This window comes from Haematobia irritans, chromosome 3 (genome assembly GCF_050003625.1).
Source record: "Haematobia irritans isolate KBUSLIRL chromosome 3, ASM5000362v1, whole genome shotgun sequence".
Lineage (NCBI taxonomy): Eukaryota > Metazoa > Arthropoda > Insecta > Diptera > Muscidae > Haematobia > Haematobia irritans.
This window is the reverse complement of record NC_134399.1, coordinates 228,615,039-228,642,135: the sequence shown is the minus strand read 5'-3', so window position 1 is coordinate 228,642,135 and position 27,097 is coordinate 228,615,039. Positions and strand designations below refer to the sequence as shown.

The 27,097-nt window shown below is 33.6% G+C and overlaps 1 protein-coding gene across 12 annotated transcripts in view; it reads right to left on the bottom strand.

Moving 5' to 3' along the window:
• Nucleotides 1-27,097, bottom strand: part of mmd (disintegrin and metalloproteinase domain-containing protein mind-meld) — a 575,647-nt gene that overhangs the window by 374,409 nt on the left and 174,141 nt on the right. For all 12 annotated transcript variants that reach the window (XM_075298290.1, XM_075298292.1, XM_075298293.1 and 9 more), the window contains exon 3: nt 11,662-11,712. In XM_075298290.1, the coding sequence (XP_075154405.1) occupies nt 11,662-11,712 (51 nt within the window). The remainder of the gene's footprint in view (nt 1-11,661; nt 11,713-27,097) is intronic.

Sequence of the window (27,097 nt, the reverse complement as noted above, 5' to 3'; positions counted from 1 at the left end):
TCTTTCACTTATTCTTCATATTCTTGATGTTGGTCGATTATTCTGTAGTTGTTGGTGACTCTCAATGAGCTGATATGGTGGGTGTGGAGTGCATTCTGAATAATGTTCATCATTAAACATTTGCAACAACAACAACAACAAAATTCAACCAAATCTACAGTAGAAGAGTAACAACAATATCCCTGAAACCATCACCAATATTAGACCACATGAACAAGGATAAAATATCTACAGAATATAAGATAGGTTAGGCAAGCCATGGCTGTATTAAACACTACTATCTTTACTATTCGAAGAATACCCTCCTTTTTGTAGAACTACCGTTTACCACAACTTATGTGCGATGGAAATTCTTGGGATAAGAAATATTTGGCATTTGCCAAAATAGATGGCACATCGTTTCAATGGTGCATAGAGAACCATAGAGAAGTGTAAACGCAATTTTCCCATAATAACCTGAAATTTATCTTAAGATTCTATGACACTTCTTGTTTGACACATAAATTGAGTTATTTTGCTTCTTTTTCTTTTAGAGCAATTTTGAAAACTTGCATTTGATTTTAGAGGTCGATAGAGGTTGATTTGGCCCAAAAACTTAAAATATATAATGTCAAATATATACACATACAGGGACACACATAAATATTAGCACACCAAACCACATGTTAAGAGTGATATGAAGCTATTTTAAATTTAAAAAAATATTTAAATTTGGATTGTAACTACATTAAGCATCTAAATCATTTTTATTTTATAAAAAATTCTGTTCTTTAAATATTATACAAAAATTAAAAAGGCACAATTTTTAGGAATAAAAGTATTGACAGAGGTAGATTTAGATAAGTCCTTTATGTTTGACAACAGCATCAAACAGTTCAGACAATGTATGGACTATTTTTTGTTTTATTTGTACCTATATTACCCCATTCTTCCATCCACACTGTACCAAATAGTGACATGCAGACGGATACTAAGGGCTAAACCGACTCAGAAGGTAGTTCTGAGTCCATCGGTATATATCTTATGGAGCTTAAAATCAGCAGGTAGGCACATTTTTTGCGCATATACCCTGATCACTATGTGTTTTAAGGTGCTGTGTCAATATTTATGTGTGGCACTGTATACATACTGGAGAATCTTGGTGGGTTTGCAAATTTGCTGAACTTTGAAGATAAAGTGCAGAATTAATAAAACGATATAACTTCTTCAGTTTGCACATTTAGTTAAATTGATAAACTTTTATTATCTAATAAACAAGCAACCGCGGTCACAGATACCAGTTAGAACACTTAAGTATAATAAATAATATACACTGACAAAAGCAAAGTTTACCCGCATCCAATAATGTTACCTTTGGTAAATAAATATATGTCTTTATTGGATGTACTTTTCGCAAATAAAACAAAATCAAAATTGAAGTTTTAGTCATATCTCTTATGATTTCTTCTCTTATTCTGCGAAAATGTTATAATTTTTATCAAAAGAAATACTGCATTCTATTTTAATTTATGAGCCTATTTTGATAAGTATTTTAGATATAAACCAAATAGTAGATATTTAGGAAATGAAACTATTTTGTAATAGTCTCCTTTTTAACTAAACTGAAAAAAAATATTGTCGTGAGGTCAAAGATTTCATGTCTTTAAAATACGAATTCAAATTTTGCTTAGCATGGAAGACGCATTTCTCTAATATAAAATTGTTTTCCTTGTCCAAAAGCCGATAAACATTTCAATGAAGTCGTATTGTCCCTATAATTCAGTGAGTTGACTTAAAAATGCGTATCATAACATGAAAGAAAAAATGTTTGGGCTAAGGTCAACTTGACTTTAATAATTCAGAAAAATTCTTTAAATTTAATGAAATTGTCTTTAAATTTGTTGTCTTTTTGTATCTTGACTACAAAGCAAAAAATCGTTCAAATATAGGACATGTTTTTCAACACTTTATTTTAAAGACGTTTTTATTTGAAACAGAGCATAATTTCTACTGGAAGTCAAGTCTGAATTTGGAAAATAAAGTTGTGGTTAAAAGCGAAAAATTTTAAATTTGCTTCCTAGAAACAAGCACCAAATTTAAAAGAGAATTCTGTCTTAAAAGTATCCTTACTTGTATTCTCCGCTTCTTTGGCTCGGAATCAATACCAAATTTTTTAAAGTAAAGACAAAATCTTTGGAACCGGGCATGCTTTTTTTGCAGTGTAGATACACAGACAGAAATGTCTCAAATTGCTGTTAAATGACCTCAGTTAGCTACTACATGCATAAGGATACCGATTCCTTCGAAAAATATATATAATATGCAAAATGGTAAATAAAGAACATCTGCATACCACATTTTTTTTTCAAAAAAATTGTGCTTTTCAGAAAAAATAGTGGTTGTATCTTTAAAAATACGGTGCGAATTAAACTAAGTTTTTATTTACAAATAAACAAGTTGATCTTAGCAGATAATAGAGATATGTTTACACTACACACTTTTCTTACCAATATTACTTTCATCTCTGGTAAATATTATTTAACTTTTTAGTTTTCACTACAGATTACTCACAACATACAAACACATAATTTTATAAATAGTTCTATGATGAATTAAACATAACAAATTTAATTTCATAGAATTCGGTCCAAACTTCAGATTGTATCTTAAAAGATACAGTGCGCCTTTATGTGTTAAAATATGTCTCATGCGTGTTTTATGAAATTCCAACTTTCTAAGTTATTTCGATTACCGCCTACAAACAATGTATGGCCATGGCGGCCGTTTTCGAAGTACCTGGTCATGACCTCGAAGCTGAAGTCTGACCACTTTAAATTATGTTCAATCCATATTAGATTGCAGCCATCGTAGGCAAAGAATCACCGGGCACTAAAACAAGAGTTTGTCCAGTTCCATAGATGTTGTGTTTAAGGTAATCATTTTGGTATTTTCCAACCCAAAAGAGATGAGAATTCAAGTAATAATACCTTTACGATACAATTCATGTTCAAATTTGAACATTGTTATGTTTTAAGAATGTTTCGTTGGCTTTACTAATTTTTGCGTTCGTTAGATAAATGAACTGAAAAAAGGTGAAAATTATACGCAAATTGAAGTACAAAGTCGTGTTTCCCACCAAATAGTTTAAAATTTCTTAGAATTTATATAATACCAAAAATGAACTTCGTACTTTCTAAAATTTAATTTCGTATTTTCTAAAATTATTGAAACTTTTATATGGTGGTGTGTTCTCCGTTTGTTGAGTGTATACAGGCAATACGAAAAAAAAAAAATATTGGAAATTATTGAAAAATTTTTAAAATGATTGACTTTTGCTACAGGCAAAAAAACTTTATATTAGAGAAATGCGTCTTCTATGCTAAGCAAAATTAGCATTCAAATTTCATGGTCTAGAAACTATTGGCCTCACGATAATATTTTTTCAGTGTAAGCAGCATGCACATACGGTTTGATGTGGGATTTAGACAAACCTAACTAAAATCGATTAACCTAACTATTTTGCTCTTTTCTATTTTTATGGAATTTATGGGAAATGCCGTTTTCACTTGCTATAAATACGATTTTGAATTGTCTGAAATCTCAACAGAAGTCGCTTAAAAGAATAATAGTAAATAGCTATTGCCGCAAGTGATGAGGTTAATTATATATCGGAAAATTTGCACAACTGATTAAAGTGAAAATGAGTTGAATTTTTCTAATATAATTTAGTAATTTATATAAATCAAAAATAATAAAAATAATAAATTAATTATAATAAAAAATGTGAATTTTTATTTCAATTAAATTTTTAAATTATTCATTGAAAATCTGAAATCTGGAATTTATATTGATTCGAAATTTGGAAATTTTATTCCAATTATATGCTTTTTGGAATACGTAACTTTTCATTTGAAACAGCTCTATAGTCTACCATATATTATATGTAACTATTACAGTTTTAAATTACAAATGTCATCAGAAAAAATAAACCATAATACTTTTTATATAACACAATCCAATTTTCATGTTTAATACAACACATAATTGAGCAATAAATCCTGTCAATATGACCTCAGCAACACTTGTTGCATTGAGTCTTTGTAAGAGACGGAGAAGAAGAAGAAGGAGGAGGAGCAAATGAAAAAATCAACAAAAATCTCATATCAAATTTTGTCATCAGTAAACCGCAAAATTTCCCATTCCAAGTTTCCCTAATTGAATTGAATTGCAAGCAGTGCTTGACATAAATTCATGTGGAAATGCAACAGGACCTATTGTCCATGTGCTACATGCACAATCCCTTTTGATAAATGTCCACATGCTCTAGTTTAATAAGCAATCATTTTACAATTTGCACAATAACGATTATGTACAATTGTTCTATTAACTTGGTCATAACACAATGTACGATAGATAGATACTTGTAATAAATTAACAACAGTTCCACATACACACACATATAGGCATTCGCATTTTGACCAATGATCACAGAGACTGATTCAGTGATAGTAATCTGTAAATTGGGATATATACACGAGTGTGTGTTTCTGGGGACCAGACCGAAAGTCATTATGGAGTCAATGGTCGAGATAAATATTGAAATGTCCATTTATTGCTGGGAAGACATATACCATTTGCCAAATGTACAACGAGAAACAAGAAAACTGCTGCAACAACTCATCATACCTCATCATACATTACTCGAACTGCACCTGTTCACTTCCTCTGAGGGTGATGAAAGAAAAAGTGAAAAGATCTTGGCGTGACCGTACTGACCAATGTCCTTATTAAATACGAGTTTCAAATAAATCTGTCTGAGAACATGGCAGCATTTTCTTCACTTTGCGGTTGGCTTGGCTCCTGGCCGAGAGACATGCAACAGGGTGTTGTTGCTCTCACCCGTAATACCACCTCCTCCCATCTTGATGCTTTACATCACACAAAATGCAGTAGCACAAGGCAATACAGGGCAATTATTTATGTTTGGTGTTTATGGCAAATGTGGTTGCAGCTGTTGTTTGTTGTACAACAAGGCAATCAACAACGGAACACAGACACAAGCTACCACACACATACACACAGATTGCTAAAATCATGCTAGCTGAAAAGGATACACAGACGTAATAAGAGAAATGCCAAAAAGGTGTGATTAACGTTGGTCCGATAATTCAGCCAAGCTGAAGGAGCTATTCAGCCAGCACTGAGGCTGCATGCATCATGGCTTCGTATGAATGCAGTGAGAATGGTGGTGATTGTGGTGGACGATTGGAGGCTAGATTGAATAACGACGATGCGAAGAGTACAAAGAAATGCCATTAAATTAATTACATACATGTTGCACTCTTGCGAATTAGACAATCTTCTCAAGTGTGGTCATTTTATAGATTTGAAAATGACCATGGCCTGAATTTTTTAAGCTCACCTAGAAGAAAGATTATAAATCGCTTAAGAGAAATCCCAGACATAGAGAATATGGGAAAATGTAAAAACTGATAAGTAAAATGGCTACTTGAAGCTGATTGAAAGATATAAGACTTTACTGGAAAACTGCCATGCCACACATAGGAAAATGGAAGAAGTTTGAAACAGACACTTTCCAAATGTTCCTATGTTGAGTAAGGACAAAAAAAAAAAATGTAATGAAAAATTGTGGTTACAATAAAAATGTACATGGACTTTATGGTAATAGTTTGTAAGTGTAAATGAAAATATTCTAAAAACTGACAATAAAGTTTTTTATGCCTCGACATTCATAACAGAGAAATAGAATATTCAGGGAAATTTCATACAAATATATTCGAATTGATAGAAACAGCTCGTATATAGTAATAATTATAAATAGTATAATTATTCATTTGGACATAAACCGCTTGATTGGAGTATTTTGAAATATTTCTTCATATTTGATACAAACTAAAAACTTCAAGTATTAAAATGTGGATATATTGTCAATATAAGGGAGATTTATAGATCCACAAAAATAGCTATGTTTTAACTGATATATAGTTCCAATATCCACATTTCAAGTTAATGAAATTTCATTAATTGTTTAAATATCGATGCCCTCATTCCAGAGTGCGCTAAGTCGACTTAGCATGTTTTGATGGAGTTAGCGTTTTTATACCCTCCACCATAGGATGGGGGGTATATTAACTTTGTCATTCCGTTTGTAACACATCGAAATATTGATCTAAGACCTCATAAAGTATATATATTCTGGGTCGTGGTGAAATTCTGAGTCGATCTGAGCATGTCCATCCGTCCGTCTGTTAAAATCACGCTAACTTCCGAACGAAACAAGCTATCGACTTGAAACTTTTAACGAGTAGTTGTAGGTCGGATGGTATTGCAAATGGGTCATATCGGTCCACTTTTACGTATAGTCCCCATATAAACGGACCCCCAAATTTGGCTTGGGAGGCCTCTAAGAGAAGCAAATTTCATCCGATCCGGCTGAAATTTGGTACATGGTGTTAGTATATGGTCTCTACACACAGAAAACAGTTTGGTTGAAATTCCATTATAGCTGCAAAATCTTCGTTCTTATAACACATTTTCAATTGAGTCCCTAAATATTCGGTATTTGCAATAAGTATACTTTTCCTTAGAAAGAATGAAAGAGCTTTGTACGGAAAGATAGTTCCGAGTCAAAGTATATGGTTGTGTCAACCAACACTATTGGTCTACAATAAATCATTTCCCAATGATTATCACAACTGGCATGAAGTAGTTATTTAAAACCAATATTCGGTAATGAGCACCGACTATTGATGATGGAAATAGAATTTATAAGACATTTTCAACATTCGGTTATGAAACCTGAATATTAGTTGAAAATCACTTTATTTTCGCGATTCTTTTCCTGAATTAATCAAAATTATAAACAAACATATTCCCGTAAAGTCAGGCCGAAATCTAGAGGAACAAGACACTGGACATCAATTAAGTTAATTTATCTGCTTCCTTTTATTGTATGATCCTTTATTGTATGATCCGTAAAGTAACCGCGAAAATTTGATCTCGAAAAGCGAACATAGTACTTACATTTAGTTGGTATTCTTCTTTGAAAATATCTAGATTTTGATGTAAATCCCTATTTTATTGAAAAGCAAAAATTAATACTCAAATATTTTGTACTTAGAATAACATGTACCAATATACATATATTTAAATAAAATTAAATATATAACTGGGAAGGAATTGATTTTAAATTCGGCCATTAGTATTATTAATGTTGGGCAACACAACCGAATGATGAAGGTAGCCATAACCGATGTCGTCGGCAGACCCAACCCACACATATGTCGTATTAGTTGTGTTGACCGAATCAGTTGGGTGGCACAACTGCCAACTGATAGTAGCTGCAACTGCCAAAAGGAGGTTGGCAATAAATTCGGTTGTCACAATCTATCTGTATTCTCTGTGTAACAACCGTGAAAAATTGGTCCACATCGGTCCATAATTATATATAGCCCCCACACAGAAAAAAATATCACCAAAATATTTCCAATTAAAAAGTTAATTGAAGTTGAAATTTTGTTCAATTAATAAATTAATTGGTACAGTTAACTTTTTCATCAAGATAGAAACATTAAGTTAATTAAGCCAATGATTGAAAATTTTAAAATTTTTAATTAAAAAGTTAATTGATACAATTAACTTTTAATCAAATTCGGAAGACTAACCCCCATTTTCATGAAGCTCCGTTAGTGATACGTTAGCTAACGAACTTTTAAGCTGTACTGTGGAGATATCTGTCATTTTGCCTATTTATTCCATACGTCAGTTAGGATCTTAACTGTTGAAACATTTTCAGTTAAAGTTAACCGGAGAGAAGATATTTGCAGTTTATTTTCTGTTAACTGAAAGTTAAAGCCAAACGGAGCTACATGAAAATGGCCGTAAGTCAATTAAAAAAGTGATTAACACTTTTTTTAAATTTTTGATTAAAATCTTTTTCAAAAAAATCAATTGTTAATCCAAATAAAATTTCTAAGCCAATTCAGAATGTAATTGAAGATAGTTACCTTTTTTTAATTACTAAATTAATTGAGTTTGGCAATCAAAATTAATTAAATTTTTAATTGAATCAATTAAAAAATTAATTGAAATTTGGTAATGAAATCAATTAATTTTTTAATCCAGAATTTTTTCTATGCCCAATTAAAACTGTGATTGATACTATCATTTTCGTGATTGAAGACATTTCAATTAAAAAATTAATTGGATCAATTAATTTCGTGATTGAATCAGAAAAAAATTTTTTTGTGTGCATATAAACCGATCCCCCGATTTGGCTTGTGGATCCTCTAAGAGAAGCAAATTTCATCCGATCCGGCTGAAATTTGGTACATGGTGTTAGTATATAGTCTCAAACACCCATGCAAAAATTGGTCGATATCGGTCCATAATTATATATAGGCCCCATATAAACCGATCCCCAGATTTGACTTCCGGAGCATTTTGGAAGAGCAAAATTCTTCCCATTCGGTTGAAATTTGGTACGTGATGTTAGTATATGGTATCCAACAACCATGCAGGAATTGGTTCCTATCAATGCATAATTATATATAGCTCCCATATAAACCGATCGACAGATTTGACCTCCGGTGCCTTTTGTAGAAGCAAAATTCATTCGATCTGGTTGAAATTTGGTACGTGGTGGTAGTATATTATATATTTAACAACCATGCCACATGTGGTCCATATCAGTCCATAATCATTTACAGCCCCCATAAAAACCGGTCCCGAGATTTGGTTTTGGAGGAGCATATTTCATCCGAGTGAGTTGAAATTTGTGGATGACAGTCTTTCGTAGAAGTTTCTACGCAATCCATGGTGGAGGGTACATAAGATTTGGCCTGGCCGAACTTACGGCCTTATATACTTGTATTTATTCGAATTGATTTGAATTGCATCCTGTCAAAAGTTCGAATTTATTGGCCATTTATATCAAAAATTATGGTTAATATTGTACTTAGCCTGTGACTAAAGTTTTAAAAAATGACCAATCCAAAAAGGGCAAAAAGGTTTGTTCGGTCTAAAGTTGTCTAAGTCGTTTTTAGCTTTGTTCTATTGTCACTATTTTGAGTTCGTAAAATATGATTTTATGACCGAAAATAAGGGAATTTCTATCTTATTCGGGTTTTGAGAAAATTCAAAAAACAAAACTTGTTTCTTGTTTCCTGTAAAATTCACTTTTTAGACTAAGCGCACTTTGGAATGTAGGCATCGATATCACCAAAATTAACTTCGAAATGAGAGTCTTTAAATATAGAAGGATTTTCTTAACATTTTAATAATTTTTGTTTTTGTGATACCAGTGGTGGTAATAATGTTTGAAGGCAACCTATGGTTAATTATTTTAAAATTTAAGATTTCATGCAACACTCCAACTGTTCTATTTAGTATCCTGTCATTACTCTTTTTTCATTGAGTTAAGGTGGATATTAGTATCGAGTTTAGCCGCTAAAATATCTATTTTTTAATAATCGATTCTAAAGAACATAAACTTCAGGAAAAGTTGTTTTGGGCTATTCCCCCATCAAGCTATAATAAAATGTTCATCAAAGAGGCATAACTTTATACTGTTTTTACTGATTTATTTTTCATTTTAGCGGCTAAACTCGAATTTAATACCCACCTTTATGCAAACGCAAAATGCAGTCCAACCTGGTGAGGAGACAGAGGACTTCCACATCTTCCTCGGTTCTCCTGATTGAATAAACTATTGATTCCAATTATTTCACATATTAGCGTCGCAATCTAAATTTATTGAAATTCCTGTGGAACAATAAATCGATTGTTATAACTGGGTGAAATATTGTCTATACTTTAATTTTTTCTACGAATTAATCCTATAGCATTGTCTCCATTTTAAAATTTCTTTTATTGAAATTTGAAATTTCTTTTAATACTACGAGATTAGCTTTAATTTAATAGCACAACTACATGCATTAAAATTCTATTCATTCCTTTGATATGCAATATGAGAGAGAGACATTATACTGATGACATTTAAAGGTTGCATTTATTCTCTCTATGTTGTTTAATTTCATGGTTGCTATATTCCACTCTAATTACAGCGATTAGACACAAATGTGTGATCTCTCCTTTGAAACTGTTAACATCTTAGTTTACTTGAGAGTTAGAAAGCATCAAAGGGCACATTAGAGTCCATACAAGTGCACATGGTCTTTTCCTTTGCCAGTAGTCTCCAATGGCAACATGGTTTGTGTACACAGTGAAGAAGAAAACTTATGATTTATATTTAATATTCAAGAAAGAAAATTTCGAATGGAAATAGCTTACATTTTGGGATTTTTTAATTAGGACTTAACAAGTGTGGAGGGGATATCAATACAAGTCACTCTCTATCATACAGCGTGAATAATTTTCTCTGTACATCGATCCAGTAAGTTTTGTCAACGATGAGGAGTCACCGTAGGTTAGGTTAGGTTAGGTGCAGCCCGATGTATCAGGCTCACTTAGACTATTCAGTCCATTGTGATACCACATTGGTGAACTTCTCTCTTATCACTGAGTGCTGCCCAATTTCATGTTAAGCTCAATGACAAGGGACCTCCTTTTATAGCCGAGTCCGAACGGCGTTCCACATTGCAGTGAAAGCACTTAGAGAAGCTTTGAAACCCTCAGAAATGTCACCAGCATTACTGAGGTGGGATAATCCACCGCTGAAAAACTTTTTGGTGTTCGGTCGAAACAGGAATCGAACCCACGACCTTGTGTATGCAAGCCGGGCATGCTAACCATTGCACCACGGTGGCTCCCGTAGTCACCGTAGTGCAATGGCTCCCAGCGTTCCCAGAATTGTTTCACCAAAAACCAATAGATTGTCCCCAGAAAACTAAATATTTTTTGTATCAAAAGTCACGCCAGGAATTAGTGTTAATGGCATATATGTTGTATACCTTTGGCAACAAGAGTTTGATACAATGCAGTTTTGTCCATATTTGAATAGAAACATGTCGATAATAAAAGCTCTAAAAAACATTAAAAAGACTAAGGCTATGGTCACACTAGGCAAATATTTGACCCATATGAGTGTCAAACATTTTTCCAGAACCATTTTCCAAATATCTGAATATGGGGCTTGGAAAATAATATTTCCATGATGCTATATACCCAATATGAGCTAAATATGTTTTCTGGTTTGGCTGTGGCGACTGAATCTTTTTTGATTTCTATCAAATATTTGCCCAGTGTGACCATAGCATAAGAAATGATTCTTTTTTCCATAAAATCGTATCTACAGAAAAGAGCCAAATTGGCAACGATGATGCCCGCCTTGCATACAAAGGATCATGGGATCATTCCTAGTTTCGACCAAACACCAAAAAGTTTTCAGTGGTGGATCCAGTATCCAGTGGATAAGGGATGCTGTGCTGCTGGTTACATTTCTGATGGATTCAAAGCTTATTTCACGAAAACATAGATCCACCATACGTGTTATCACAATGGACTAAATATTCCCGTAATCCATTATTCATCAACTCATTAATGTCAAAAACAGAATTTCATTTTATTTAATTTAAATATTCATCTATTATTTATTGTATTATTTTTAATAATTTTCTCTTAGTGTAATACCACGATATTCTCACGTTACCCATAATCGTAATGAAAATCAAAATTAGCTACACAAAACATAATTACACTTACCAACAGGACTTTCTTCATTCCAAAATGAATCGTCCAGCGTGTAGTCGGCTTCTGCAAAAAACAGAGAGAGAGGAGGAGAGAAAACTATGAATAAAAATGTAGTAGCTGGCGAGATAAAATGTATGGGGCATGTACGAGAGTAATGGTGAATAAACATAAAAGGAAATTAATTGTTCGACAAGGAAAAATTCAAATACAAGTGTGTCAGTTGTATTCCTAATAGCAGTCCTTTAGTTGTTTTGTTTTTCTGCTACAACCATAGCTGCCAGTGCCCGCCCCACCTCTTCTATGCTAGTTCACGGTCCTTGTTTTTGGCCAGCAAGTATAAACGGATTAAAATAAACGCTTTTTAAGCACCTCATTCTCATCTTTGGTTGTAGCCATGTTGAAATATCATTAAAAATGCATTTGGCCGTTATAGCTATCCAAACGAATAAAGGACAAATGAGTCTCTCCTCATACTAAAGCGATTATCACTTCATTGTGTGGAGCACAGAGGAAGAAGAAGAAGAATATCGCGAGCTGACGTTGATGCTGTTGCCACTGAATGGGAACTGCAAAAACAAAATCCAGAAGTAATTACCTTGGCTTTTTCACGTGGAGGTCATTTCCACAGCAGTGTATGTTAGTTGTTGGTGGACATAATGGACTAAACAAAAAAGGATTAAACTGTTATCAATTTCCGTTTGTTGAACTTTTTATTAATAATAGCGATAATTTGTAAATTGTTTGTTTTTATTTTTACTGGTATCATCTAGGGAGCAATAATTTGTCAAAAGATCAGGTGTTACAAATTAGAGTATTAATTATTGTCAATTTCAAATAAGCAAAATACAGAATAATTTCCATCATACAATTGAATGTTGCTATTGCTATGAGAGTCTGGAGTAGAAAAATCAAACATTTTCACAAAACTAAATTTTAGTGACAGTAGTTTGATGTTTCTCCAACGATATTAATTTTGCGTTATTGTATTTTTATTGGACTTTATAATTCTCAAAACTTTTGTTGTATAAAATGAATAGGAGGATGTTCCTTGGGTACATGTAAGACATCCCAGCAAAAAAAGCGTCGCCAAAAAAGTAGTGAAATGTTCTTTTTGGATACTCGGTTTTTGAAACTATTGAAACCAAAAATGGTAAAATTACCCAATAAAAATATAAAAGGAGTGAGCTATAAGAAAATTGATTTAAAATAACTTCCTATGTAGTTTAAATAAAGAACATCTTTTGGAGAAAATGTTTGGAAGAGCTTTTAAAGCTGTCCCTTTAGAACAACTTTCACTTTTTTGCTGGGATATTCAACTCAGTATTACTCTGTAAACCAGACTAGTGTATGTTAAGTCCTATGTTTGTAATACCCCGGATTCACAAAACGAATTATTTTCTAAATATTTATTGTCCAAACCACAATGATATATAATAAGCAAAAAATTTTAAATATAGAAGCACTTAATTAATAGTGTCCATACTGCAGGCACAAAATTTTCAGTGCAGAATTCACTTTTTTTCTACACATATAAATTAAGAATGTGTTCTTTTAAATCGAGCAACGTACTTAAAAGTTTTTTTTCCGATCGTAAGCATGATAAAAATATGTAAATGATTGTGATGCTGATATTAGCTCAGCTGAGTTGCACTATGGTAGGCCCATTTCATTCGGGGGTATTGAAATTCCCTTTAGTGAGTGTAGAAAATACCTTGGCGTTATTTTGGACAGGAAGCTGAACTTTAAGCTTAATATTGAAGAAAGGGCGTGGAAAGCAACGGTAGCTTTATACTCGTGCAAAAAGGCAATAGGGAGAAAGTGGGGACTACAACCAAAAATTGTGCATTGGCTATACACGGCAGTGGTTGGACCTATAATGCTATATGATGTTGTAGTCTGGTGGCCGACACTTCACCAGCCGACAAGTTTAGACAAAGTTCAGCGTATGGCGTGCTTGTGTATCTCAGGTGCATTCAGCAAGACAGGAACAAATTCCCTTAATGTCATACTGCATCTATTGCCTTTAGACATTCTGGCCAAACAGTCAGCTGCAACAACGGCTGTGCGGTTGCGCGAGCTATCGCTGTGGTCGGAAAAAAGTTACGGTCACAGTTCGATCCTCAAAATAATCCACTACTTTGGCGAGACCACTTTTCGACAAAAAGTTTGAGACTCTAATTCCCAACAGTGAGGCGTGGTGTACACGGACCCCGGGGAATAAAAGATATGTAGATTTCTACATTGATGGCTCCAAATTGGATGGACAAGTGGGTTTCGGAGTATATTCTAAAGATCTGGAACTTCGAATAGCGAAAAGATTACCTGATCACTGTACCTGTGAAATATTAGCAATAAGAGAAGTGGTGAATTTCTTGAAGAAGTAATGCTCCAAGCAATATTGGCATTAATATATCCTCAGACAGTCAACCTGCGATAAAATCCTTGGACTTTGTGTTCCTCAACTCGAAAACGGCCATCGACTGCCGCAAATCTCTCAACGAGATGGCTGAGCAGCACAATATTCACCTAATATGGATGCCTGGCCATAGGAACATACAGGGGAACTGCGAAGCAGATGAGCTATTTAGCAAGGCTAGGAACTACTTTACATATTCCAGGGGAACTAGAAACTGTTCATATGACTCTGGCTATCTGCAAGCTCTTACTGCGTGAGAAGGCTGTCATGATGGCAAATGTTCGATGGGAGAATTGCAAGGGTTGTAACGACACCAAGCAAATATGGCCCCATTTAAAACCGCACACTAGATATGCTAGTGTTGTCGATACGCCAGATATCACTCCTGATATCTGCTATGGGTCGCTGCCTGATAGGCGATTTTGCAAAAACTATTGGCGTGAAGTATAATGACTATTGTATGAGCTGTCAGGATGCGTAGGAAAAGGAATCAATAAAACACCTCTTGTGTGAGTGTTCTACATTTTGTGTAAGGCGTAAGCAAATTTTAGGGGCATATAGCTTCAGATTACTGGTGGGCCTGGAAAACATTAACTTAAGCAGTCTGCTAATGTTTTTGGAACAATCTGGTTGGTTCAACAGAAGAAAATAATCGAGAAGGTTCAGCGGTTAAAACTAGAAGTGTCCATATGTAATAGGTACTTTTGTGGTATCACAATGGACTGAATAGTCTAAGTGAGCCTGAATCTTAATCGGGCTGCCACTTTAACCTTACCTAACCTATGTTAGTTTATAATCTTAGCTTCAATTTGGAAATTTGATATGACCGGGTGAGACGATTTAATTTGGGGTTTTTTGTGCTAATTTTTCATAAGGAATTTTTCATAATGAATTAACACAAAAGACCCAAATTGAATCATCTCACCCGGCCAGATCTCACGAAAGACTATGTAAATTTGTACTAGCCAACACTGAAACATATGCATCAGGCTTGCGAGATTGGTATCTGGGATTTTTGTTTCATTAACTTAATAGTAACAATTCCCTTAAGTTTCCTGTCCAATAATCGAATAAATATTGTAATAATATGTACTTTAAATAATTTGGACATTAAACCAGTCTGCATTAATATCAGGCTAACATTAAAACAAAAGTATTTTTTATTTTTTTATTAGGTTATTTATAGAGGTTTATACGGGTTTTAAAAAATGCAAATAAACAATTTTATTATCGTTTCCTGTTTTTTTTTTTATTAAAATCGAATTGCCCCATTAGTAGAAGAAATTATCTATTAAATAGTGTATTTTAAAACAACTTAGACGCCAGCTATATTTGTTGTATTGTAACATTTACCCAACTTCGACTGACTAAATATTTTTCATCGTATTTAAATAATTTTCTTTTGGAACCCTAAAATTATTTTAGCAAACTTTAAGTCAAACTATTTAAAGTCCTTATTGTCTGCAATTTCTAGCAATGCTTCAAAATATAAAATTTAGAAGCAGACATATACCTCACAACTAATCACGCAACATTGGCTTAATTTGGGTTGATTTACGAGATGGAGTGATGAATTAGAAATACCCCATCAAAAATAAATTCCTCTGAAAACTTTAGAAACCACAATGTGTTTACATGTTTGTGTGCGTCACATACACACACCTACATAACTTCGAACACTCACAAAAGCCTCACTCAATCTCCACGAAATTTTTACATAAATTCCTATGTAACCACACCATTAAGTTTTGCTCGTATACAAGAGCATACACCCTTTACCATGCATCCGGATTTGGGCATCCCATTTCAATTCACATTTCCATCACTCTTCAGATATTATCCACCCAGTCAAGTCTTGTGTTGAATTGCCAAGGAAAAGTGGTGTTTTTTTTTGGTGCATAGCTTGAGGTGTGAATTGAAGAGTTTGCGGAGAGGAGTCTTGCGGTTTGACACTGTGTTTAACCGCATTTAACAACTAATAGGCTGCAATGATGAATGCGGTCAACATTTGAAAACGAAAAAATGCATTTTTGTCTTCAATGTCACCATCATCGAGTGGGTAACACTGGCAAGGGTGGTAAACACAAAAAATACATGGCAAGGGCGTACACTTTAGAAACTAGGATTACTCGTATCAAGTGAACTTAATGTTCACTGGCAAAATCTAACCATAAATTGGCAAAGAATTGAAAAACTTTAGCATAGAGTGTGAACGGGTTACATAAGCCATAAGTTAGTATATGGACCAAGAGTATCAAGGGGAGCATGTTGCCTTAGCCACCATGCATAAGCTAACACAAGTTAGCAGTCGGGGCGATAGTCAGTCGAACAAGATGTTTTCGCACAACCTTCAAATTCACGGTGAACTCACTTGCATTCTGCCAAATCAGCAGTTGTTGCCACACGAGTGGCATTTACGAATGTTGAAACAAACATGTTAGCGCACAACTCATACACTGACATGCACATACATACTCACACAGCCATACATATGCACTTTCGCCCATTCTATCGAACAAACATCCATAAGAGTTGTACGAATGGAAAATCGTATAGCGTTTAAATTCAATTGCATATCGTTAGTGTGGCTCTCCGGGCTTCTCCCATCCACCACATGGGGATTGTCAGGGTGTTCGCATGCATGTGTGTGTAGGTGTTTTCAATCATTGTATTCATGGTGTGGCAGGCACACAGTACATCGGTGTAAATGTGCATAAGGCTCAAATGCATTTTACGCTTAAACTGTCTTCGTAACGATTATACAACCGCAATTATTCTCCCCTGCAGCGGGTGAATCATTCATGGTGTAACTTTATGTAAGAGAATTTAAGATATGTCACTTTACTCTCCTATTTCCTGGCCTTGTTGTTGCAATGCTCTGCATTCTGTGTCATGTTTTTTTTTGTTTGGGTTGCCTGGTAGAAATTTATTATTTATTAATGTTGATTTCGATTTTGATGGATTTTACAAAACGAATTTGCGGCATTCAATGTATCCCCCATCATGCATGCATTTCAATACATTTAAATTCAGTTGTGTGTATGGGTGTGTGTGTGTTAGTGAGCATGTGAGCTTTATTGGATATATATAGAGCTCATATCAGACAAACATTCGCATACATCTCGATTGATTGGAATGTTCCTCTGATGCATTTATCCATGCATTCATGCATGTATTCATCCATTTCTCTCTTACACATGTAAGTTATGTAAATCATCACTATAGAAATGTACAATAGAGTGCTTCAGCTTTAGAGAACGTTGATATATATTTTTTTTTATATTTTCTGGTAATAGAGATTTCAATAGGAGTAAAATATTTACATTTTTACCTACGATTTTTTTTGGAAAAAAAATCTATCGACTTTAACAAAGGCCGATATTTCGACGATCGATGTTTGAAATTTTTCAAAAAACTCCACTTAACTGTTTCTAGAGTCCTGAAAACGGAAACAGTGAAAAATAAGTGATCAAGCTTTCATAGTGCAATTGGGGTTAAAGCTGGGACTATTACAAGCTGCTTGTATTTATCATTATATTAATTATATATTAAAAAAATAATTAAAACAAAGTCCTAATCTTTGCTTTATAAGGTTTTTCATTCAATTTGCTTCCCTCACTTCTTAAGGTGTGATCCGAATTCAATGTGAATTAACAGGTTTTATGATATTTTGCCAAATAATTAAATTTTATATTTTTTTATGATTTTAATGCATTCTAACGCTTATCTGAAACGTTTGACCACAAATATTTTCAAAAATTCGAAACTTTTCTAGAATGAATTTTGAACTTTTATCGACAAAACGTAAATAATTTGTACCATTTTATTAATTATTTCTCTGTTTGTAACCTCTTTGAAAGAAAATATTTTAAAATTACCCATTAAAAACATGAAAAAACGAGTTATAAAAATTGAATTAAAAAAACTTCCTGTATAGTTAAAATAAAGAACATCTTTGGGAGGACATTTTCGGAAGTGCTTTTAAAGTTGTGCCATTAGAAGAACTTCCAATTTTTTTTTCTGGGTTCTCAATATTAATTCCTAAGGAACCATTCTTATACATCGGCCAAATCCAATGATTCATGTGAACACATATATTATTTTCCAATATATCAACAATTTTAATTCAATTTTCTTGGAATTGGGTATATGGGAATATTTTCATAGGATCATTCACTGTTATATCCATCCCATAGAATGATTCTGGAGCTTATATACAATATTTATTTACTTAAATACATTAAAACAATTATATAAATATTGACACATTTTCCAGTTACAAAAAATAATGTCAATTATTCGAATCATATACATATTCCCATCACCTCATTCAAAGAAAAAAAATCTCTACAATGTGAACAAATTTTAAGACGTTTTTCTGAATATCTATAGAATTTTTCTAGTTGCATGCATCTAACGTTCGCATTGCACTCCTTCCACCATTCTACAATTCAATGCAGACGCATATACATAAATGTGATTACGGTTATAGGATGTAACTATACCAGATGAATTGTTTGTTGCTCTTATAAGGTGCTTTTCTACAAAAAAATGGTATGATTTGAGCTTTTACTGTGAAGCTTATAATAGAAAGCTTTTTGATGGATTTATTTGCATTGCACAAATCTTATTTCGATTATGGGAAAGTTCTTGCATTACAGAATATCTCGCAATGGATAGCTGAATAAATTGAATAGAATATACCGAAATACATGGGAGATCCACTAGGAAAAGTAAATTTTTTTTTTGATTGCATTATTATAAGCTAAGTGGGTATAAGAAATTTCCAATTTATTTATTTAGAATATTTAAAAAAATTAAATCAGATGGTCTCAGTTCTATACTTTAATAAAAATAAAACTTATATTTAGAGACAAATGCAAGATGTCTTCATGGGTAACTATGTTTGTTAATTTTATCTCAACTAAAATTTAAAATTTATATTTTAATACTATTCGTACAATATTAATATAGCCAAAATGATATTCACGGACAAAAAATTTCAGTCGAATATAAAAAATGTTTTCTTAGTTTCAAGTAAATAAGGACGCAACATCCTCTTATTAGTTTTTTTTTCTAGTTATACCCTCCACCATAGGATGGGGGTATATTAACTTTGTCATTCCGTTTGTAACACATCGAAATATTGCTCTAAGACCCCATAAAGTATATATATTCTGGGTCGTGGTGAAATTCTGAGTCGATCTGAGCATGTCCGTCCGTCTGTTGAAATCACGCTAACTTCCGAACGAACAAGCTATCGACTTGAAACTTGGCATAAGTAGTTGTTATTGATGTAAATCGGATGGCATTGCAAATGGGCCATATCGGTCCACTTTTACGTATAGCCCCCATATAAACGGACCCCCAAATTTGGCTTGCGAGGCCTCTAGGAGAAGCAAATTTCGTACGATCCGGCTGAAATGTGGTACATGGTGTTAGTATACGGTCTCTAACAACCATGCAAAAATTATTCCACATCGGTCCATAATTATATATAGCCCCTATATAAACCCATCCACCGATTTGGTTTGCAGAGCCCCTAAGAGAAACAAATTTCATCCGATCCGGCTGAAATGTGGTACATGGTGTTAGTATACGGTCTCTAACAACCATGCAAAAATTGGTCCACATCGGTCCATAATTATATATAGCCCCTATATAAACCCATCCACCGATTTGGTTTGCAGAGCCCCTAAGAGAAACAAATTTCATCCGATCCGGCTGAAATTTGGTACATGGTATTAGTATATAGTCTCTAACAACCATTCAAAAATTTGTCCATATCAGTCCATAATTATATAGAGCCCCCATATAAACCGATCTCCCGATTTGGCCTCCAGAGCCCCTTGGAAGAGCAAAATTCTTCCCATTCGGTTGAAATTTGGTACGTGATGTTAGTATATGGTATCCAACAACCACGCATTGGTTCCTATCAGGCCATAATTATATATAGCTCCCATATAAACCGATCCCCAGATTTGACCTTCGGTGCCGAGATTTGGTTTTGTAGCCTCTTGGAGGAGCAAATTTCATCCGAGGGAGTTGAAATTTGGTACATTGTGCTAGTCTATGGTCGTTAACAACCATGCCTAACTAGGTCCATATCGGTCTATAGTTACATATGTCCCTCAGATAAATCGATTTCCAATCACACAAAAATTGGTCCATATCAAGTTCATAATTGTATATAGCCCCCATATAAATGACCCCCACATATCAATTCTGGCTCTCTACGTACAATGCAAAAAGTCCATATCGATTCGTAATTATTTGTAGACTTAACTATACATAACTTTTTTGTCTAATATATATCACGTATGGACTAACTCACAATTTAGAAAAAGATGTTAAGAAGTTTTAAGATACCACAGCCCAAGTATTTCGATTGTGGATGACAATCTTTCGTAGAGGTTTCTACGCAATCCATGGTGAAGGGTACATAAGATTCGACCTGTCCGAACTTACGGCCGTATATACTTGTTTTTTTGTTGGTTTATCTTCTTATTTATTTATTAAAATATTTATTATAATTACAAATTGTAATAAATGTATAACGAAAAAGCAACCAGCAATTTAGGCTATCAGCTTTTGTTCTGTCTTTGACCAACAGACTAAATAAAATGCAATTAATTAAAAGGTTACTCCTCAGAATCAAAAATATTTGTTTGCTTCACATTAAGAAAAACAAACATTACTGCAAAAACATACTACAAAAACTATGGAAATTTGCAGGATACGTATTCCGGCTTTAATGAAAAGCTGTCTCAAATGTTTGAAATTTAAATCCAATCAAATAATTTTGTAATTAACATTTCTGTGATTGAAGAAATTTCAATAAAAATTACTTGGGTTAATTAATTTCGTGATTGAAGGCATTTTTGTCCGTGTATGTTAATATCTTAAAAAAAAAAAAAAAACAAAGTACATGTACTGTATCCTTATTGCAATCTTATAAAATCTATATTTTATTTACAGAAACGGCTTATTTGGCTCGGAATCATGTCAATGCCAATCTTTAACGGAAGGCAAAAATATTCCGATTGAAGTGAACTTAGTTTTTGAGTGTATCAACCTAAAGTTATAGCCGCTTTGAAGATCAGGGATATCGACTACTAATCTAATTCTCATATCAGTGTCATTCCGTATATTAAATAATTTAATAAGTAAAACTTTGCAATAAATTGATTTGTATTCCAGATTGTTTCTAATTTTATCCAAAAAAAGTTTTACTGTTTATTTTTTTTCAAATAAAATTCACCATACATCTTAATGTATAAACAAAAAAACAAATGGCTGATGGCTCAACAATTATGTGTAAGGAATGTGAGCTGTGCTCTTTGTATTGTTTGGTTGTTTCTTTTTTTCTCCTCAAGTTTTTAAACTGTAATGCAATAATACAAATTCATTCCTTCCCTCGTTACCATTTCCATGGAATAATAAAAGTTATGAATACTTCAGTGAACCGTACAGCTAGCTAGGTAGCTAGCAGCATGGAACCAGGTAACCGGGTAACTAACATTCCACACTCCCCTTGTTGTACTCACATGTATGAACACGGATGTACTTGAACGAGGAAGCCCAGTGCACGTTGATTCCCGTGCATGCCTCTTAGTATGCTCCAAATTTTATGGAGCATAACATTTCATTTATTTAGGTTTTCATTTGCGTCTTTTTTTGTGTTTTTGTGGGAGAAACCAAAACAAAAAATATTTTATTTTAGAGCAGTTTCAGGAAGTGGTCTGGGTGGTTGGTGGTATGGGACATTCAACTTCAAGGGAAAAAGAGAATTTCGCCATGGTTATTTCATTAAAATTGTGAAATTATTCATGAATTCAAATTAGAAACACGGAAGTATTATTACGAGCATTTTCGGCACCTTTTATCAGCAGCGTAACAAGGTAACAACCATTCAACTGCCGAATACTGTAACAGAATTATGACATTACTGCTACTAATGTCGCTGTTGCCGTGGCCGCCCCCGTCCCCGTTGTATTGTTGGCTTGGTGCATGGAACACTTCAATTCTCTACTATTTAGTTAATACACCAGTTTCCGTTTTTATGACTGTCAGGAAACTGTGTGACAAACAGGGCGCAAACCAACACAACGAGATGAAAACTGAAAAATTAGATATAGCAGAAAGTCTTTCTTAAAGATGTCGGTGTATGACTCTATCCGTGTTGGTGGGAATGTCTTCGCTAAGGATTAGTGGCAATAACAAAGCATATACATTTCAAGGATGACAAGGATTATTTGGAAGCAGTCACCTAACTTCTTGAAATAAATGAAAACCAACCTATTTGTAGTATTACTCAATGGAACACTGTTTCCTTTAATTGTGGCATGGCATTTTGTGGGAATGGGCTATGAATATAAGACGTAAAGGTTCTTGGAAAGTTTCTCCATGACTATTTGCCATGTGAACGCATTAAAATTGTGTTCTTCGAATTGATTTTGTTGCTAGGTAATTTCTCGGAAATTTGTATTGAACATGATAGCTTTTGTAGTTAATCCAATATTTCCATTAATAGAGTTAAGATTTGTAGGAATTCGCTAAGTGTTTTACAAAAGAAGAATGTTTTTTTTTTTTTGTAGAATTTTAAGGAGATTTTCTACTTAATGGGATTTTTAATACCTTATATGTGGGGTATTAGATTCACTGAAAAAGAAACGTGATTCTTGATATGAAGATTTTTTACTTAGATTTGAGCTCAAAAGTTCAAGAGTTACTTATGGATTATAGCGAAAGAAAATAAACTTGATATCGTGATTTAAATTATTTAAGGATTTTAAAATAAATTTATCAATTGCTTTCCAGCATCTGATACAACTCAAACAATTGATTAAAATCGTAATGTTAATTAATGATTAGAATCTTGTCATTACTAGTTCGGAATCAATACCAAACCAAATGTTTAAATATGAGTTAGATGTTTATGCACGAGAATGGTCCCAAATATGAAGATGGGAGTTCCGATATTCGCAATTGCACATCCCAAGAATTTATTTTACATATAAGGATTGTGTAGATTTCCAAACATGCACTATTAACAATATGTGTGTTAAGGATAGATAAGGTTTATGGCAGGCAATTAAAATAAAAATGCAGCGGTGGCTGATAACGCACTAATGTGCTACACATGCGTAGCCATGTAATCTTATCTAAGGGGTAACAAATACAAGATTGTGTTGTATTAATAATTGTTTCTGTTTACTTTTTAAGAATATTTAGATTGTAGCTAGTTTAAGATTTAGTATAAAGGTTGAATATTTTGTTTCTTGGTGTTTTATTCGATCTTTTTCTTTTTAATAAATGTCAATAGTTTTATTAACCCTCTAATGCCCCAATTTTTTTGCCAGCTGATTAAATTTTCAATGTTAATGACACAAAGGCAAGAAAACTAAACAAGAAAAATGTATACGATAAATTTCAGTATATGCTCCAAAGCCTCTTGAACAGTTTAAACTAAGTTTTCTTTTTATTTTACCCATTTTTGTTGTCTTAAGGTGTGTTTTACTAAAGGCTTCCTTATTAAATAAAGCCCGCCTAAAGGCGGGATTGGGCATTAAAGGATTAAGTTTGAGATCTTAGTTTCCTTTATTTATTTTTAATCCATCATTCCTAATATTTCGCAATTATCATTGAATTGCTTCTTCAGAGGCGATTTGATATATGAGCCAATGATCACACAACAATTACTATTCTAATGGAGCACCACTGCTCTCGTCTACTTTATCTATTGCATTAAAAATAAATTAAGGGAAACTAAGATCTCAAGCTTAATAAAACTATTGACATTTGTTAAATATTTTGTTCAATAAATTAGTGACTTACAACCACTCAACGCGTAAGGCATTATTTCTTTACAACGATAAAATTTAGATATTCTCGGAACTCAATCCATTGTAAATTTAAACATCTCATTGCAGAGAACAATTGTGTCAAAATTTAAGTTTATATGATTTAGTATTAAGGAAATATCTTAAAACGAAAATGTTGCGTATTCCGAATATCGAAATATGTGGGAATAATAATTATCTCCTCTTATCTATTTGAAGAGTAACCTACTTCAACTTTGTCTTCTCGGCTGGCTACGATAATTTCGTCATTCCATTGATTTTTTATTGGTGGACTTTGTAAAGTTTGGAAACAAAAATGACTACGTGGAGGGGACAGTGGTGTATAGTCTAATTCTGGGCAATGTAAGCCATTCTCTGCTGAAGGAGTACTATCTTCTTTGCATTTTATGACCGTTTGTCTTTCATTCAGAATTGAATCAATCCCATAATTTGGAGAGCCTTCGTGGTGCAATGCTTAAAAGTTTTTCGGCGGTGGTTTATATCCACTAAATAATGTTGGAGTCTTTTGTAGATGCTGGGAGCCACCGTGGTGCAATGGTTAGCATGCCCGCCTTGCATACACAGGGCCGAGGGTTCGATTTCTGCTTCGACCGAACACCAAAAAGTTTTTGAGCGGTGGATTATCCCACCTCTGTAATGCTGGTGATATTTCTGAGGGTTTCAAAACTTCTCTAAATGGTTTCACTACAATGTGGAACGCCGTTCGGACTCGGCTATAAAAAGGAGGCCCCTTGTCATTGAGCTTAACCCTAGGATAGACTACTTGGTCTGGCTAGACCAAATTTGACTTTGACCGCTTAGTGATCGAAAGCTTATCGCCTATCCTAGGGTTAACATGGAATCGGGCAGCACTCATTGATAAGAGAGAAGTTCACCAATGTGGTATCACAATGGACTGAATAGTCTATGTGAGCCTGATACATCGGGCTGCCACCTACCCTAACCTAACCTAGATGCTGGGACTCGCCTATAAAAAGAAGTCTCTTGTCTATAAGCTAAACACAGAGTCGGGTATCCGCCATGAATCAAAAAGAGAAAAGAAGTGGAATTGTAAACAACATGTTTGTCGTCTATGGTTTGTCGATATAACCATCAATTTGCTATCCGTCAGGATACTCTACACATTTTTCGAAGACCGTTCGAAAGATATAAAGCAGGGAAAAAAATATTTTTATAGGTTACGTATAGACATGTCTAGAACCATTACATGGCCATAAATACCATGTACATTTTTTTCGTGGCCATTTAATTTTTTAACTTTTTTGCAGTGAAAAGAATTTTGTAAAAACATTGAGAAGGTACACACGATTTTAATTTTGCGCGTCAGTCGTGTGTTGATTGCTGCGTGGAACGGACAGAAGTGGCACTTGGTTTTATGTGAACACAAAAAAGAAATTGAAAAAATGTACCTGTTTTTTGTTCTGCATTTTGCTATATGGTATTATTTATTTTTATTTGCAGTTACATGATGTCTGCGTTTGGCACAAAGTAAATATGGAATAATTACTTATTGTTGAAATTGAACCAAAATAGAGTATGTAAAAATATGTGATATTAGCTTGCACGCCATTATATTTAAATACAAATAAACAATGAATTAGTTTATAAATAAATAAAAACAAATAAAGTTAATTTTGTGTTTTCATTTCTCAAGTGGCGTCCTTTTTTCGACGACGAGCAAAGTTTTTTTTATAAACATCAAAACATTTTCGGTTGTGACCATTGTATTTTAAAGAAAACAAAATTCTTTTTATCAATATAATAACATTTTAGATAAGGACAATTTTATTTTTCTTAGAACTTAGTTCACTGAGCCAACATGGTTGCAGGCGAAAATGTTACACAGTCGCCGCAAAAATAGCTCCTATCTTATTATTTTGCTCTTCGAAGAAAGAGAAGAAAGATGATTGTCACGATCATACGTGACAATCATCTTTCTTCTCTGCGTGTACAGAACTATTGGCCAAAGAAGTTCAAGTGGTCATAAATATCCCAGTATTCACAAATACTACGAAATGACTTAGAAACTCCGTAATCATTAAACTAAACATAGAAACGCTAAGTTCTCATTAAATGAGATCTACCTCAGTACGTAGGCAACAATAAGCAACCGCCTAATCCAAAAACTCTCTGATCTTTTTCCCTTCCCCATGATGTCGATCCCCAGAATATTCAGGACAGTCTTCCTTTTCTTCGCAGTAAGCTCGACTGTGAGTATCAATTAATACAATTTTTTTTTGTCGAAATTTGCTATTAACCCTTTCACTACCGATTTAAACCTAATTTTAGTTTTTCCTCTATTTCTACTTGTACAAATAGCATGTAGAAAAAATATTGCAATTTGGAAGGCCTACCTCAATTATTTATAAAGTTATATGTGTTCGTTCTGAAAACTTTATTCTTGAATTGTGACCAAATGGTCATAAGAAACTAAATGATATTTGGCCTGTAATATCTGTTGAAGTGTTGGAACAAAATAAAAAAAAAAACAAAAATCTGAAATTATATACACCCTCAAAAAAAAAATCGCTTCTCTAACATATGTTCCAAACATATTTTGCAGGAAGCACATATATTATTGGATTTTGCCGAAACATTAATATGTTTGTTTTATGTGAACATAATATATGTTTGGAAACATTTTGAGCCCAAAAATATTATATGCTTGGAAGAATTTTCCCTAAAGAAGATTGTGCTCATTGCCTCACATAATTTTCACTTCCACGAAATTTTTTAGTTCTTGGTACCTTTTTCTGTAATACAAATAAGGTTGAAGAAATTATTCAATTTTATAAATTTGTTAAATTTTACCTCTCGCCTGGACGGAGAATCGAACCGAGGACCATACAGTTTGTAAGCCAACACACTATCCACTGGGCTACGTAGCTGTTATAGTCACCAGTAGACAATTATCGTTATAAGTTACATTTATATAGCATAGTTTGCAGTGCCCACGAGCCCATGCAAACATAACATTATTTAACAAAAACATACATATCAAATTTTTGGCCTTATCGTAAAACTGTTTTCCGAAACAACATACAAGCGGTTTCACAGAAAGTGCTCTCTTTTCATTCTCTCGCTGTGTTATGTTGATATCTTTCGTCAACCCTCCCGGTTTCCATCTCGGTATCTTTCTCTATACTCTCTCTCTCTCTCTCTGTCGCTC